We start from the raw sequence: 16,251 nt of genomic DNA on the forward strand, positions 1-16,251 counted from the left end.
TAAAAATGTGGAGTGGTCAACTGGCTACGAGACTGGTTATTGTTTCTGTGTTAGACCTCTGTTTTTTCAGATATACTTTTACAATTACATTTTATTATTATATGAATTCTAGCTTTTGTTTTTGTTTATTGCTGCCTGGTTAACTTTAGTGACTAAACACCTTGGTTAGGTCTATAAAAAGATCATTGTTTAGTTTCAAGACAAACTTCTGCCAAAAGCTTACCTGCTGTTCTCCACCAGCCGTCACTTTATAAATTAAATAGCTTTCATGTGTCACCCTCATAAAGAAAGGAATGCACGTTACTGCCCGATCTACCGAAAGCTGTCGTAGAAAGTTTGCCTCTTTTTCTTCATCTGTTCTCATTTTAACGTCTTTGTCGCTCTTTGAACCCTGACTACAACTGCTTTTTTTTATTAATTAAAATATAAAGTTTCCACATTCTCTAATGCTTCAGTTTTCATAAGTAGTACAGACCGGACAAACAATAGTCTTTGGCTTTTGACCAATCAAAATGAAGCCATCTGTTCTGATAATCCTTTGTCACAGTTCTAACCTCATGGTTCACATGAAAGGCATCTAGATAATGCTTATGACACCAAAATAAACTCGTATCATTCATTGCTTTTTATCATTTAATTAGCACAGAAAGGTCAGATTGTGCTTGGATAAAAGTCTTGTTGCGTACACAAATAATGTGAAAGCATTAACATTAAAATCAACCATTTATTGTAAAGACTGAATGATTAGAAATAAAGTCATAAGCCATTTTAAGTTACTATGTCCTTATGTGACTTTTGCCAGGGGCCGATGTGTTTTATAGGCGTAAAAGAAATTATTAATTGTGAAAGAAATTATCATGTAGGACCCAAGATTTCAGGTTTGGAACGAGTGAGGTGGGGCTGAAGATGATAATTTACAAGTGGAGGGGTGTTTTTTTTTTTTTTTTTTTACCAGTCAGTTGTTTTCTCATTAACACTCCTCTCCTGGGAGATGTGTGGGCTAATAGAGTTGTTGTAGAATATTTAATAGTTGGGGAAGGATACTCACTGAATAAATTAACATTTTCAATGTAATAATAAGTATCTAAATTAGATCTTTTATTCAAATTCAAACATACTTTTTACAGGTGTCTAATTTTCATTGTCTGCCATGAACTTCTTTCCACAAAACTTGAAGAAATAGAGCTTGAGAAAGAACACGATGATCCAGAAGGCCTCGGGTCGTACTGTGTGCTCTTCCTTTGAATGGAGGTAAATTGGGTTTTTTTTTTTTTTTGTGCCTCCCTTTCATGTCAGGTAAAAGAACCTAAAAAAAAATCTAACGCTATTACTTGTGCACTCTGCGATTTCTTTTTTTATGTCGTTGGAAATGATGTGCCATCTGTCCAACTAATGTGCCTAGATGACAGAGCACACTGGATGGTCCTTTCTTACTGAATGTAGTTTATTTTATCCAGCACGTCACACTACAGCATGTCCAGAATAATTTACAGAAGGTAACATTTCACAGCTGAATAATCACCACCAAAGTCATTATGTACTGTACTACATCTATGCAGGAGGCAGCTTCATTGCTGTGTTTGTGTCTATAGGATCGATTCAAGCTCTTCTTGGAGCTTTTGGTTACACGTGTTTTGTCTCAGTCCAGAAAAACAAATCGTTGTTTGTTACTTGCAGAAAACAGAGGGAGAAAGTGATTTCGTAGAAAACATCTACGAGCTTCTAGCATAAACCGCCTGCAAAATAAAGTGCAGAATGGATTGATTATAAATACTTAATTTATACATATTTTAATAATATTATAACTTTGAACGCTCTTGAATGAATACATCAACAAGGTCTTATGTAACAGGTCACCCTTATTAATCATATGCTTTAAGCGTTGCTACACTTGGCTGTGTATGTTGACTGTGTATTCGATTTGACTTGGCTGATTGTGATCTCATTCAGACTGACTGCCTTTGACACTGCCTGTGCACACCGGACTGCAGGAACGCACCGAGCAGACCACTTCGGAGCTTTAGGGGTTGTCAGATTTGTTTATGTACCGGAGTGAGACGGAAAACTTCGGAGCTTTTGTAGCTGGTTAGCTTGTTAGCCTGTGGATGTTCCCACCGCCTGCAGATTTAGAAGACTTGTTGTGTTGTGGTTCGGTTACGTGTAAAACATGGCTGATAATAATCTGCCTTGTAATATATACAGTGGTGTGAAAAAGTGTTTCCCCCCTTTCTGATTTCTTATGTTTTTGCATGTTTGTCACACACATAAGTCACCGATAACGCAAGATTTTTATTATAAAGGGAAAAAATATCCACACCTTTAACTAATGTTTAAATTAGTTTGATGAAATGAAACAAAATAAGCAAACAGGAAGGGGGCAGCTATAGCCATCCATCCATCCATCCATCCATCCATCCATCCATCCATCCATCCATCCATCCATCCATCCTTCCTCTTTCTGTGGTTTGTGTTTATTTCTGCCCAGGATTCATATGAATGTTTAAAGTTTCCTAGTGTCTAAAATGATCTCCCAATGTGGCCTTAGTGAACAGTTTGACAGACCTCAGTTGACAACCATTACAGACCCCTCCCACTTTCTTATTAAAAGATTGGCCAATGTCTCCTAACAAGATAAAAATAGATTGCAGTGTCTGACAGGGCTTGTCATCGTTGTTACCAAAGACACGGTCGGTCAGAAGTGAACTCTGTGCTTCAGCTGCTGGATTCAGATATCAAATGAGCTTTTCTAGTTCCAGCTGCCTTTGAAAATAAAGAGTTGTAGGAAATACCTCGGTGTAGAAACACAATGAAATATGATGGTTCCTAAATGCGTTATCGCCGCATTGTTAGAGCCCATGGAGGCTCAATGATAATCGTTCCAGAACAGGAAAAGAAAGACACTGGAGCAAACCTTGACATTTGCATTGTGTCTCTAGAGAAACATACAGCTGTTGAGCACTACTCAGTGGTGTCCTTCATGTTTTCAGTGGGTGTGGAATTCCAACAATCAGGGAGGTGTGTGTTTGCATCTTGTGGCCTTGATTGTTCATGTCTTCAGGGATGCAAAGCAGCAGAGTGACGTCAACAAGAAGCATCCCACCTGCAGAAGCTCACGCGTTTGTCATCAGCACAGTCAGATAGAATAATTCAATTTGTGTAAATGCTGCATTAAATCGCCAGACATTTGGCAAATTGCCACAATTACTACTCGTATATGAGGATGCAAAGATTAAAAAGCTGCTTTTTTTTTAAAAAGATAAAATGAAAAATGTGCTGGACACGTAAGGCAGTGAACTATCTCCTTCACGCTTCCATGTAACGAGAAGTTTTGAGGGCGAGAGTTTCTGTTCACCCCAAAGTAACTCTGATTGACGTGTCAGCCGCGCTCATTACAGATCAGTAAAGATGTGCCATGCGCTGATATTGTGCAGTGTCGTTCTATTACCGCTAATTTGTCTCCTCTCACAAGTTCAGGCCTTACAGCAACCATTTCTTGTTCATTCTGCTCTGCAAAACAGGATCACATTTTATGGTTCACCAGCGTGAAATACTGTGACCGTTAACAGTACGGTGATGGTGAGCAGATCAGATAGGAAAGTTGAAAACTGCTGAATTCTACTCGGCTATCGTTTCACATTTGAATTGGAGACACGGTGAACTTCTGATTGAATTTTCTATGAATCTACCAGATCTAATTAGTTCGTGTGACTGGGAGTTCCTCAGATCCTAATTTATTTTCCAGTCAGAATCAAAGCTAGGCTGTATTTATGTCACTGATAAAAAAGAATGGGCCTGGGTCCATAATAGTGTTATCTTTTGAAAAACTGGCTAGTGCAGTTCTTAATTTTAAAATACTATAAAAAGTTAACTTCTTCAAACGTCCTAACATTTAGATTTGAAAGCGTAACTTTGTGTGTTTAATGTATATTTGCTCTTATTAGAGAAGTACAGTCAGGTTGAATAGTATCATTGAAATGACTGTTTCCTAATAATCCTTCTGTTTAGTAGTAGACACAGCACATCTTGATGCTTTGTGGCCTTAATGACTGTCATACTTTGAATATGAATATCTGAAGAAGAATAAAAATACCAAAAACATTAAAGCAAGCAAGTAATGAATGGATCTTGTAAGCGTACATGACCTGCAATCGATAGCAACTTGCTTTGTCCAAAAAAAAAAAACATTTTCTATTTTTCTTTAAATGTGTTTGTGCGATACGCTGTCACACATGGTTGTGTAAGAACACAATAATATAACCTTATTTGTTTTATTTATTCCGCAACACAATCATATTTAGGACCAGCTCGCTGCACCCTGCAAAACAAAGCAGCTCAGGTTTTTTTTTTTTAACACATCATGGATCATTTATTTAAGGATGCAGTATTTTTATTGCCTGGACTCTGCAGTTAAACCTTCAGTATTTTACACAGTGTTATTTCCACTGCAGGGCCAAAAAAAATAGTCGCACCACCTTTAGCTTTGCATTCGCATTCACTGTGACATTGTTAGATGAGTTTCTGCAATGCCGTCAGATTATGTCCAATGTTGCATTATTTTTTCTTGAAAAGGTCTTGTTCTGAAGAGAATGAACTCTGACCACTGTACAAAACCTTCTCCAGCACATTCCAAATATCCTCAGTGGGGTTCAGGTCTGGACTCTGTGGTGGTCGATCCATGTATGAAAATGATGCCTCATGCTCCCTGAACCACTCTTTAACAATTTGAGCCCCATGAATCCTGACATTATCATCTTGGAATATGTCTGTACCATCAGGGAAGAAAAAAATCCATCGATGGAATAATCTGATCATTCGGTATATTCAGGTAGTCAGCTGACCTCATTCTTTGAACATAATGTTGTTGAACCTAGACCTGAGTAACTTCAGCAACCCCAGATCATAGCACTGCCCCCACAGACCAGTACACTAGACACTAGGAATGATGGGGCATCACTTCATCTGCCTCTCATCTGACCCTGATGCCCCATCACTGTGGAACAGGGTCAGTCTGGACTCAGCACGTGACCTTCTTCCATTGCTCCAGAGTCCAATATTTATGCTCCCTAGTAAATTGAAGTCTTTTTTTTCCCCGTTAGCCTCATTGATTAGTGGTTTTCTTAAGGCTACACAGCTGTTCTGTCCCTCGAGTTCCCTTCACATTCAAATGTGGAAATGCTCTTACTTTCACTATTAAACATACAAGATTCAAGAATCATTTATTGTCATGACAATATTTTGGCGGTATCTCTTGGCTAGTGCAAATATAGAAAAACAGTAGAATAAGCACTGTAAAACAAAATAAAATAAAGTAGAGTTATACAGATGTATTCATATACGTAAGTGAGTCAGTGTAACAGGTTGGTGGAGGAGTTGTGTGTCTGTCAGGCGGGAGAGTTGAGCGTGTGTTTTTTTTGTTTTTTTTTCTTTTACATAATTTGCGGTTAAATAACTTGTTGCCAGCTAAGAAACTGAGATGAAAAGGCTGCTTTACCAACAGCTGTGTGACTTCAGTGATTTCTCTTTCAAATATTACTGAGAATTTCCAGCGGCAAAGTTTCTAGTTCTGGACAGTCCTGGTAACGTTTGTGACGTAGTTTGGGAATACAGCGGTAAACGACCTGCGGATTGGAGGTGACGATGTAGTTCTGAAACTACAAAATAAACCTTGTCCTCAGGGACAAGAGATACAAGGACTCAGGGAAAGGGAGCAGCAATAGAATGTGAATCATACATCTGCTCTTTGTGTAGTTTTCCCTCCCGCACACTAAGTCAGATTCACTTTAATGCCTCAGTCCTGCAAGATGACCTGCTGCTGCCCTGCTGTTATGGTACATAAATCACTTGCCAGCGACTGGTGCTGCGCGATTAAAAGCGCTGATATCCCACTAATAGAATAATTACATGCCCATCTTATCATGTTAGGACTAGTCCTCTACAGGTTTTTTCCTCCAGAGAGTGTTTTTTATTTGTTTAGAAATAAAGTCACAGGACAAACAGGATTCTAAGGGTTACAGCCTGCCCTACTATTTGATATTAGTAGCTAAGAAACACCACAAGTGGAAACCAGAAATGTCTGTGCCTACAATGGGAACAATGGGGGCTGTGGTGATGGTACTTGCAAAAGGCTCTGAATGAAAAGATTGTACCTCCTGGCTGTAAAAATGTACCGTGCCCTGGAGGCTACTCAACAGAAGACAAGGGGCAGCAGCAATTTGACTCAAGAGCTTCCACTATGACACCTGATGAATACAACAATCAATTGCGGGTTCGCCTGAATGTGTGTTTGCAGCGTTTCTGTTCTGCTATTATACACACGGCTGTTGAGCGCTGACAATTAAGTCTCCACCAAACGGTTCAGCTTCATCCAGTTTATTTGCTGCCCTCCTTCAGTGCATCTCCTGTTTGGTGTTTTTCATTTTCAGTTTACACCAGGGCTCTTTCTGCATACAGGGATTTTAAAGGAGTTTCAGCCCGCGCCAATGAGAGAAAGTACCTGTGCCCACATTACAAGCTGACAGTAAATGAAATAACACATGATGTACGGATGGAAACAGGCGGCATAAACTTAAATCCAACATATTTGACTTCCAGCCGACTCCTCCATGACCCCGGTGTTTTATACAAGTTTGCACCGTCTCAGCTGCATGGTTTTCACTGGGCTGGAAACTTCTACTGTGAGGCCAAAGCTAATTGACTGTCTCAGATCCGGCTGTGGTGGAGAGACGTTTGTACGGTAGGCAATGTCCTTTCATTTTTTTTTAAATATTAAAAGAACACCAATGATGTTTTGCCTCAAATATTCATTCATAAAAAAAGAGGTCCAAAGACACTAATCATAAGGGGGCTATGCCACAAATAATAATGTTTGGGGGAGGAGGCAGTTTTTTGAGAAAAGCTCTTGGTGTCTTTGGTGTTGTTGGCTGATTCTGCAGATATGATACACAACAAGCTCCACTACGTCCTTGAGAGCCAAAACAAGATGCCAGCCCTGTTCATCGTCTGGAACGTTAGAGGGAGGTGAAATACTTTGAAGCAGGAGGTCAACTGTGCAAATGACTGCCTCGCCGCTGCCACAAATATTGTACAAAAAAACATTTCCTTTCCAGTTTATTATTAAGTTTATTGGGTTTCTTAGCATAATTCACATTTCTGGTTTGTAAAATTAGCAGCAATGATGGAGAAAATACTAAGATTTGTTTTTCGTGTGTGTCTTCAGCAGCTACTTTTTTTTCACCAAGCAGCCACTAAGTCATTTTTCTATAAGACACAGAGGGACTGTTAAGCCTGAAAAAGGCTGACAGTCATCATTTTATTTAGTGCCACTGGAAGTTATTTTGGAAACTGTCCAAGAAAGAATAATTGTAAAAACAGAGGCAATAACACCAGATGGAGTTTTCCTCACACGTCCAAATGCAGTAAAATAACCTTTTCTGAACTGCATTGTACACATTAGTTTGAGTTGTTATTGTTAATTTGATGCAGGGAAGGCATGGTAATGTATGTCTGCGTCTCATGCTCCAGGTCTGAACATAAGTGCATCGATCAGTGCGTTTACAGTCACAGCGAAATCGAGCTATGCTTGAAATTCAACGTTTTACCAAATACAAAAATAAGGAAACTGGAGCGCTGAAGAATTATAGTAGTAATTATTTCATTGGGTTGGGACCACTGAAACAACGACAAGGTCTTCAAATTCTGGTTTAATCTTTATCCCCATATGTGAAATAGTTTGAGTATTAAAGCAAATGTTGTGTGCCCTCATTTTTGCCTTCATACTTCCTCAGAAATTTTATGGGAAAGCAATGTTTGTTTGTTTGTTTGTTAAAACTTTTATGTTTAAAGTTTGTTTTTAACTTTGAGGGACAAATCATCACTGGCCCTCAAGCAATGAAAATGTAATTGTTCAATATGAGTTGAACATGGAGCGTTTTCTTAGCAGAGAAGAGATATTTCTCTCCTCTGCATTTGACTGCTCTCTCATCAACTGCTACTTCTGAGGATCTCACTGCGTCAGGTTGAATTCTCTGTTAAGGGAATTTAAAGTAATCATGATACTGGCAGTGCTGCTTCCTGTCACTTGTCGACAGGTTTTAAGGTTGGATTCAGAACTCAAAGCTGAGCACGACTCCATTCCGCCCTTGCTTGCTGCCGCTTGTTACAGGGGCTGTTTTTCTACAGGCTGATCAAGCTTTTTGATCTGTTTCTTTTCTTTTCTATACTTTTCTTTCAGATCTGATCATTTGATGTTTATTTTTGGAACATTAAGGGTTTGTGGTAGTTTTGTGTAGTAATAATATATGTAATAATATGTAAAAAAATAGTTTTTAGTTGTTCCAAACATCTGTTATTAGGTGATGATCGTCAGTTTCACTCTCAGGCCGTAACGTAAACAGAATCTTAACCTTTTTGATGAAGATCATCAAGGGGTAAAAGTTTGAACTTCACTCGTAGATATCACGTTAAAATATATCATTATGTGACAGTGTTTGAATGGGAGTTAAATGTTTGAAGTTTTGTCTATTATTTAGAGCTACATTTACAAGTTTAATCAACTACTCAGAAAACAAGTGATTCATTTAATGAGAAGAAATAATAGTCGCCTTAGTCACGACGCCTGAATAGAAGGATGTTTCTCAGCAGCCCTGCATGGTTCTTTTTATTTATTTATTTATTTTTTAAAGATTGTGTATGCTACTCCAGCCTATAGACAGCTACATGAAGAATTGATTAGCTGGAAACATTACGGGTGCCAGCTTTAAATCAGTCAGTCTGAGCTGCTTGAGATGCAGTGTGTTGGAGAGCCCTGTGATTTTAATGACCTGAACCTTGTTCCTTAAGATGCTGATTGGATTTACTATTGATTACATCTTCAGCACATGCAGTGGCGGAGTTTTGCAATTGTCGCACACTGCAAATTGAGCAAACCAACACTCGAATGTTTATAAGGAAACATTCAGTCGTCTTACAGAATTAGAGAATCCCATTCACTCATATTTGTTACATTTTGCCTAAATTATAGGAGTGGGACTGGGTTTATCCCGGCTGACAAATTAATGTATCTACACACGCACACACACACACACACACACACACGGAGTGCTCTACGTTGACCTTCTCGTCTATTAAATATAGACTCACTTGTACACTTTTTGATGCCAGATCCTTTCTTGACAGCGTGCCGACTCAGCTTACATTGGAAGTTATTCTCCCAAAACTCTGCAAACCAGATGTTCCTTCTGTTGTTCTCAAGTGTTCGGCTGATGAAGTAGCGATCGAATCCTACAGGAAGTAGATGACAAGATTTTATTTTCTCATGTTTTCACATTTCAGTGGACTCCAGTGTCTGTGTCCAGTTAAGGTCAATTTAAAAAGCATTTCAATACCTGCATGCAGGTACTTACAATGTGCCCAAAACACAACTGTATTTACACTGTAACAACATGTTAACATGATGGTATTATAGTTTTATAGTAAAACAACAAAATGTACTCGATATGACACAGCGTTGATTTACTCAAGGTGAACTACAGCTGTGACACGACACTTGATGTTTAGTCTGACTGCAGTGAAGCACTTTCATTAAATATAATTTATATATTAAATATAGAATTTAACTGTACAGCTCACATTAAAGCAGCAAAACATCCACATTATTTAATTTGCTTTTAAGAAAACGGTGAGGAACCGTGATCATTGTGAAGCAGTGGTCTGTGAGTCTGCATACCTTTGATGGATTGACGTTTGGGTAGGATGGTAACGGCACCTTCTGCCATTTCTTCTTGGTTCAGTATTGGTGCAATTTTGGAGCCCCAGCTGTCTGAACCCACCCAGATGAAATGGCCCGTTTGGTTGGCCTTCTTAGCTGCTTGAAGGAGCCGCCTTTGGGACGGAGAAAGAGAGCAACAGATAATTCCACCATAAAATTTCTGAAATATTTCATGGTGACACTTTACCAGTGAACTCATGTTGCTGTTTACATGCGCCCTAAAGGCAGAGTGTGGCTGCCACGCGTGTGGTTACCTGACTAGAATATTCTATTTTGAGTCTGGACGAAATTGCTCAAAGGCACATTAATGAAATGAGAAGCCAGCACAGGATCTCAATCCGTTCCCCGGGCAGCAGAGTTCTTCTTGGCTCTTGCAGAACGATCCCCGTGCCACACTCGTCCAGGCTTTTTGCCAATAGACGTAAGTTTGGGAGTCGTAAAAAAAAAAACTGCCAACGAGCTCTGCCTTAGCGTCAGAGTTACATCACGAAAGCTTGAGCACAGCAACATAAAATTTAAACACAGCCACCTGGCATGTGAAACGTTATATTGCCCCAAGGATGCTCAGACAAAATAAATATTGAGCATATTGTGCTGTGGACGACAATCAGCTTTTACATGACACATCTCATCAGGTTGTGGTTTTGACGATTTAGACAATTTGAATTGTGTAAAATAATTACTTTTATAAAACGCGTGGGTGAGCGGTGACTCATCCAACTTTACGTCTCTTTACTGTAGTTTTATGACTTCAATGATTTATGCTTCATCAGTAATGATTTTTTTTTTTTTTCCCCAGAGCCTGGTCTCTAGAAATTTAGTGAAATGAGTCTTAAGATGAAATTACGTGCTCCATGTATTAAAATGAGAGAAATAGATTTTCTCACTTTCAGGAGACGGAGACATGACTTGTCGGGCTGAGGAGTTTGATGTGAAAATAACACAGTGAGAAGTAAAGGTGTTGTTTCCTTGACTTTGACAGGCTGGATTCAGTCCCTACACACGTTAAGTCCTCATGACTGTGAGAAGTAACTGGTCCTTTTATTTATGTTGTATGTACATAATAGACTTTATGATAATATATACATACATATAACAATTCATGTAGTCTATTTTATTAGCAGTCAGTTAACTACTAAAATATAACAGAACCTATCCCAATAAAGGTTAATCAAACACAATAATGTATGTGTTTAAACACAATATAAGTATTTCAAATGATACTGTTCAACAAAGTTGATATTATTGTTTTTTCGTATGAATTAAAAAGTCACTGCTACGATGTAACTTTAATGGCTTGTGCTGATTGTAATTGGAAATGCATCATTATGTCATTATCCTGTAGAGGGTCAGCATCCGTACATGCAGACATACATGTGTACGCCGAGAGGAAACGCAGCAGGGAGAACAAGGAGAACATGTAAACTGGCCGGCAGGTTAGAGCCCAGAGTCTGGGATCAGCGCTGCAGGCTGCTGACACCCACTCAGAGCGCAACGTTGATTGAAGTTCACGTCTTTTAATTTTGTGTAATTTTCGGATTACGACGTGTGAACACATCGGAAGGCAGCGCTGCCATGCTGAAAATTGCAATTAGCATCTGCTCTTGAGTCTCTTCTTTTCTCAAACACAACTGATTAGGCCACGAGGACGAGTCCCAGGCTCGGACCACCAACCAGGCTAAATTCAGCGTAGTAGTCCAAACAGTCAGCGGCTCTGCTACATGTAGTTTCAGTTTTATTAAATGGACTTGGACCGCTTTGCTTTCTCTTTCTAGGGTTTTGTCGGTTCTGACTTACTGGTTGTGTTATTTGTCCTGTATACAGGATTAACAATGACAAGTGTCCCTCAAGTGTCTGGGTCTGTTTAATGAATCTGCTCTTGATATTTGGCTGATTTAGTAATCATTGCAACGCATCAACATATTTTACGTAAATCACCATATTTATCGTCGTCATTGATGTCGCTGCCGCCTTAATTTTTCCAGTGTTGGTGCAAATATATTGTTGTTTTCTGCTTAAACTCAATCATTAAACGTCACCTGAAAACCTCAATTATCATATATTATATTATCATATTTTCATTGTATCATTGTAAAAGTAAAATAATCTTCTCATCACCCGGTCACATTATGACAAACTAACCCACACCTATTATTTCCTGTACGACTCTGAGATGAGGTAACGCGTTTCTGTATTTCTATCACTTTACATGGTGTCTTTCTCTGTAGGCAGGTTTGGGTTTCTATTAAGCTGCTGCAGGCTCACACTGCCTGAGTTCAAGGATAGAGCAACCAAGCTGTGCTGAAATCCCCCTGGCTTTCTGTAATTACTATATATCCAGACTATTACCCGTTATCAGGACCGGATTAAGTCAATGAGCAGTGGGACTTCTGCTCCGGTCATCAACAGCCTCAAATCACTGCCCACTTCCTCTCAGAATACGACCGGCCTACTACCTGGGTGATGGGATTTTTTTTTTTTTTCCACACGAAGCTGCACCAGTGTTTTGTGTGTGTTGATTTAGCCTGTAACTAATTAATTCATAGTTAGCTCAGGCTATTCACCCTAATGAATTTCCACTAATGTGTCATGTCTCTAAAAACAAATGTAACGTTACTTTGTGCAATGAAGCCAGTGGGGGCAGGAGAGTAGGTCTGGATGTAATACTATGAGTGGAATGGCAAGGACATGGGAACTGGACAAAATATTAGAAACTCTAGTTATAATCCTCATGTGATACAAATTCTATATATCAACAAATTACTATTCTTACTGCATTAACATTACAACATGTAATAAAGTTGTGTGTGAAAACTACAAACCTACAAAATGTGTAAATAAAGATGTCAGTAAGTTGAAATAAAATATCTGTAACATTGACCGCAGAGGTTTAGTGTTTACGTGCCTGTCACAACATCATCATTAACGAGAAAATGCCAATATAGTGTTTACTGAAACACTACATTGCTGCTCAACATTTAACAGTTCAGATGTTCACTTAAACCTATTAAACGACTTTACATCATCAAAAGCTTTTACTAAACTGACAAGTAAATGTTGTGAAGAAAGTTTCCAGCACTGGCTGTGATGTAGCGGGATCATCATTGGGTTAATTGACGGCACTCAGGATTTCACTGCACTCACCTGATGTCGTCCTCGTTGGCAAAGATAATGACTACTCGGGCGTTGGGGTTCTCACTCAGCCTGCGAATAATCTTGTCGAACTCTCCAGCTCTGGGCTCACGTGGTATTTTCACTGACTGGGAAATGCACAGGCCACCTAATTGGAAGACAAAAGAGAAAAGTTTCTGAATTACAATAATTAATAAGTTAAAGTTTATTCCACATTAATGCTGTCATTTCAGCGTTCCGTTGTGTAACATCTCGGTTCCCCAGAAATGTTTTTGGGCCTTTTTCTTCTTTTAACTCACACAAATCTTTTTCAATACTCCGGACTTTTTTTTATGATAGAGGCGCTATTAAACGCGTACAGGTGCAGTATTTCACAGCATGAGGAATGTAAGGTATTAAAAAAAAAAATCTTTCCTCGGACCACAAGGGGCAACTTGGAGACATGGCTACCCATCAATTCAGGTTATGGTCCTGCCAGTGAGACCAGGGAAATTTGGTAGCATTTGGAAGTACATAAATTTTGTAATTGAAAAACTAGTTCCAATCGTTCCGAGTCATATTTCTTATTTACGCTACACTTTAATTGCAATGTTTACTATGTTTTCTAAGTTTTTCCAAATCCTGGTTTTTAGCGTGGGGATTGATTCATGTTTGAAAGACAGCCAGTTAAATAAAACATGAAACATAAGAGCTACATTTCCATTTTAAATTAGTTTACTGCTCGCTGGTAAACTCACAGTATTGACTAGTGAAATTGATTACTTTATGACGCAAGGCGCCCTCCAGCACAATAAATAAACGACTAGGGTAATTCTCCACAGATTAGTCTAAAGAGTGTCCTCACCCTTTTAGAAAGGTTACGCTATTGAACACGAGCCTTAGGTCAGTAGAGGACATCCCCTGGTTACCAACAATCTCGGGCCTTTTAATTCCCAATGCAACAATACGCGATAACAGCTTTGTCGCCCGGCCAAAATGCCACAGAGAGTAGGTGCATGCTAATGATTTTCCCTTTCGTGAGCCAGTACAAAGCCTGCACAGTGAACAATCAGTGCAGGAATAATACCCTCTAGTCCAGTTCACGGCAGCCGGGCTCACACCATAAAACAAAGCCTGGCCGCGGCTCAGATACTAATAGGTTGTGAAACTGGAAATATGAGTAAAAAATAGGGGACGCCATTAAATTAGCGATGATGCTGAGCCGCTTTGCTCGTGGGTACAAAAAGTCACTTCCGGTTCGGTCAGTGAGGGGCTTCACACAAGTGGCCTGCGCTGTTGTTTTGATTGCCCACTTTTGGATGAATTTAATGATGTTTCCCTTTTCTTTTCTTTTTTTTTTTTCTTTCTTTCTCATTCCTCTGTCCCACTGGGGTTGTTTTTCAGCGAGGCTGTGTGTGTAGGTTTCCTGTGGTCATGCAGGCCACAAGTACAAGACGACAGTTGTGCCTTTTAGGTACGTTCACTTGGCTGGTTAATGAATTAGCTGTTCCTTCACTGGAGGAATGTATTCGCTTCTTCGCGTGTAGCGGCCCGAGCCTTGTTGTTGGGGGTTTGTCGTTTCCGTCTGTAGTCAGGCATTCTTTTTCATCAGCGCAGACAAAACCGAGCCCTAATTTAGCGTTTTTTTTTTTTTTTTTTTTTTTTTTTTTTAACTTGTTAAAACTAACCAGAACATCACAGTGAATAAATTTGTCAATACATATTTCCCAAGGTGATAAACTGCTGAATGCCCTGCTTCCAGAGTTATACACGGGTGTTTCACTTTGCCAGCTGATCTAGTGTTGCTGCGGAACTGGCAATGCAACTCAGTTTACTACACAATGAAGATGAGTTTGTCAAACACTAGTATTGATATGCAAATGCTTGAGAGATGGATGTGTCCATTTAGGGAACCATTGTTCCGAAAGACAAACTTGTACATGTGTTCCACAGTGATTGATTGTTTACATGCCTGTGGGCCTGCACGGAGTTTTGATGATCTGGACCAATAAGTGGAATTAAATATGTAAATAATGCGTCATTATAAACAAGTTAAGCGTGTCATTGTTAGCAATATTTCTCTGCGATCTCCGTGCTTGTGATTGTTGATTCTTTGGTTAAACTGAAGCTGAGGTTTATCCGTCTACCTCTCTGTGTCATTACGCTTACACCACATGGGAAATTTAGCTGCAGCACAGCCGCAACTCTGCTCTCAGAGACTCAATCAATCATTAGATTCTAGCGTCTTTGCCTCACTGGTACTTTAGTCCCCCGTTCCCCCAACATCTGCTGTATGGAAGCAAAGCACTCATCCCTTCCTTTTCTTCTCATTTTGTGTCACGGCAGCCGGCTGCAGCGTTGCTTAACTTCCAGAGAGAATACCAGGGGCTTCCTGGGGATATGAAGCCAGCCTCTGGGAGCTGAGGCATGCTCAAACCGAGCCCTCCACGGGGCCAGTGTTGCAACTCTGTTAGCTGTAGTGTGGACACGGTCATTTGTTTTGCTACTGATACCATCCGTTCGTCTGTGCATCTGTCCATCGTTTCTTAAGTATAGGATAGTTAAAGACACGGCCCTCGCAGACTTCGGTACAAATTCCAGGGCACAAAGCAGCCACTGAACGAGATGCCTCTATCCGCCAGGGTTAAAGCAATAAATAAATAAATTCCAAGTTAGTGTTTACATGCTGAAATACCTTTATCACCCAGATTGAGCTCGGCCATGCTTCCACAAGATGACTGTCTCACACAGTCTGAGTAGCTTTTAATTGGGCTAATTATAGGTCTTGCTCATTTCATATTTTATATTAATGTTATCTAATGAAACAAGCCTCTTTATAGAAATCAAATTTTCAGTAAAACACTAGGCTTCATTACATTTTACCACTGGGCAGGATGTGATTAATGAGATCTACTTTAGGAGTCCCCCTCTTCCTGTCTACAAACCACTTCGCTTGCTTCGTTTGCTTAAACTGAACCAAACTGCTTTAACTTTATTATTCATGTCTTCACATATAAAGGATCATCTGCCCAGTGTGTTATGGCGACCTGTTGTAGTTTGCTAAAAAACCTCAATCGACAAGCTGGTCATAAAATGACAGTGTCAAGTGCAGCTCCCTTTATGCTGCTGCGACTGCAGAAACCTGTGTGATCAGTGCACGTCCCTCCTAACTCTCATCCTATACAACTCTTGCCTTCTGAGCCACACTTAAAAACCACTTCTAAAAATATCTGTTACCGCAGGCCCTCCTCTCTTGTGTCTTTCATTGTCAGACCCAGTCTCTGCTTTCCTAATAGCTCACTAATATTCCTTCTCATTTGTCACCAGTGAGAGAGACACTGCTGCCATGCACATTAAATATTCCCCAGGACTGA

The 16,251-nt window shown here is 39.7% G+C and overlaps 1 protein-coding gene across 2 annotated transcripts in view; it reads right to left on the reverse strand.

Annotated features, from left to right (window-relative positions):
- Positions 1-16,251, reverse strand: part of LOC125021174 (metabotropic glutamate receptor 4-like) — a 162,752-nt gene that overhangs the window by 20,445 nt on the left and 126,056 nt on the right. For both annotated transcript variants that reach the window (XM_047607133.1, XM_047607124.1), the window contains exons 4-6: positions 12,911-13,046; positions 9,725-9,879; positions 9,139-9,279 (exon numbers count right to left, since the gene is read on the reverse strand). In XM_047607133.1, the coding sequence (XP_047463089.1) occupies positions 9,139-9,279; positions 9,725-9,879; positions 12,911-13,046 (432 nt within the window). The remainder of the gene's footprint in view (positions 1-9,138; positions 9,280-9,724; positions 9,880-12,910; positions 13,047-16,251) is intronic.

Source organism: Mugil cephalus, chromosome 1, assembly GCF_022458985.1.
Source record: "Mugil cephalus isolate CIBA_MC_2020 chromosome 1, CIBA_Mcephalus_1.1, whole genome shotgun sequence".
Lineage (NCBI taxonomy): Eukaryota > Metazoa > Chordata > Actinopteri > Mugiliformes > Mugilidae > Mugil > Mugil cephalus.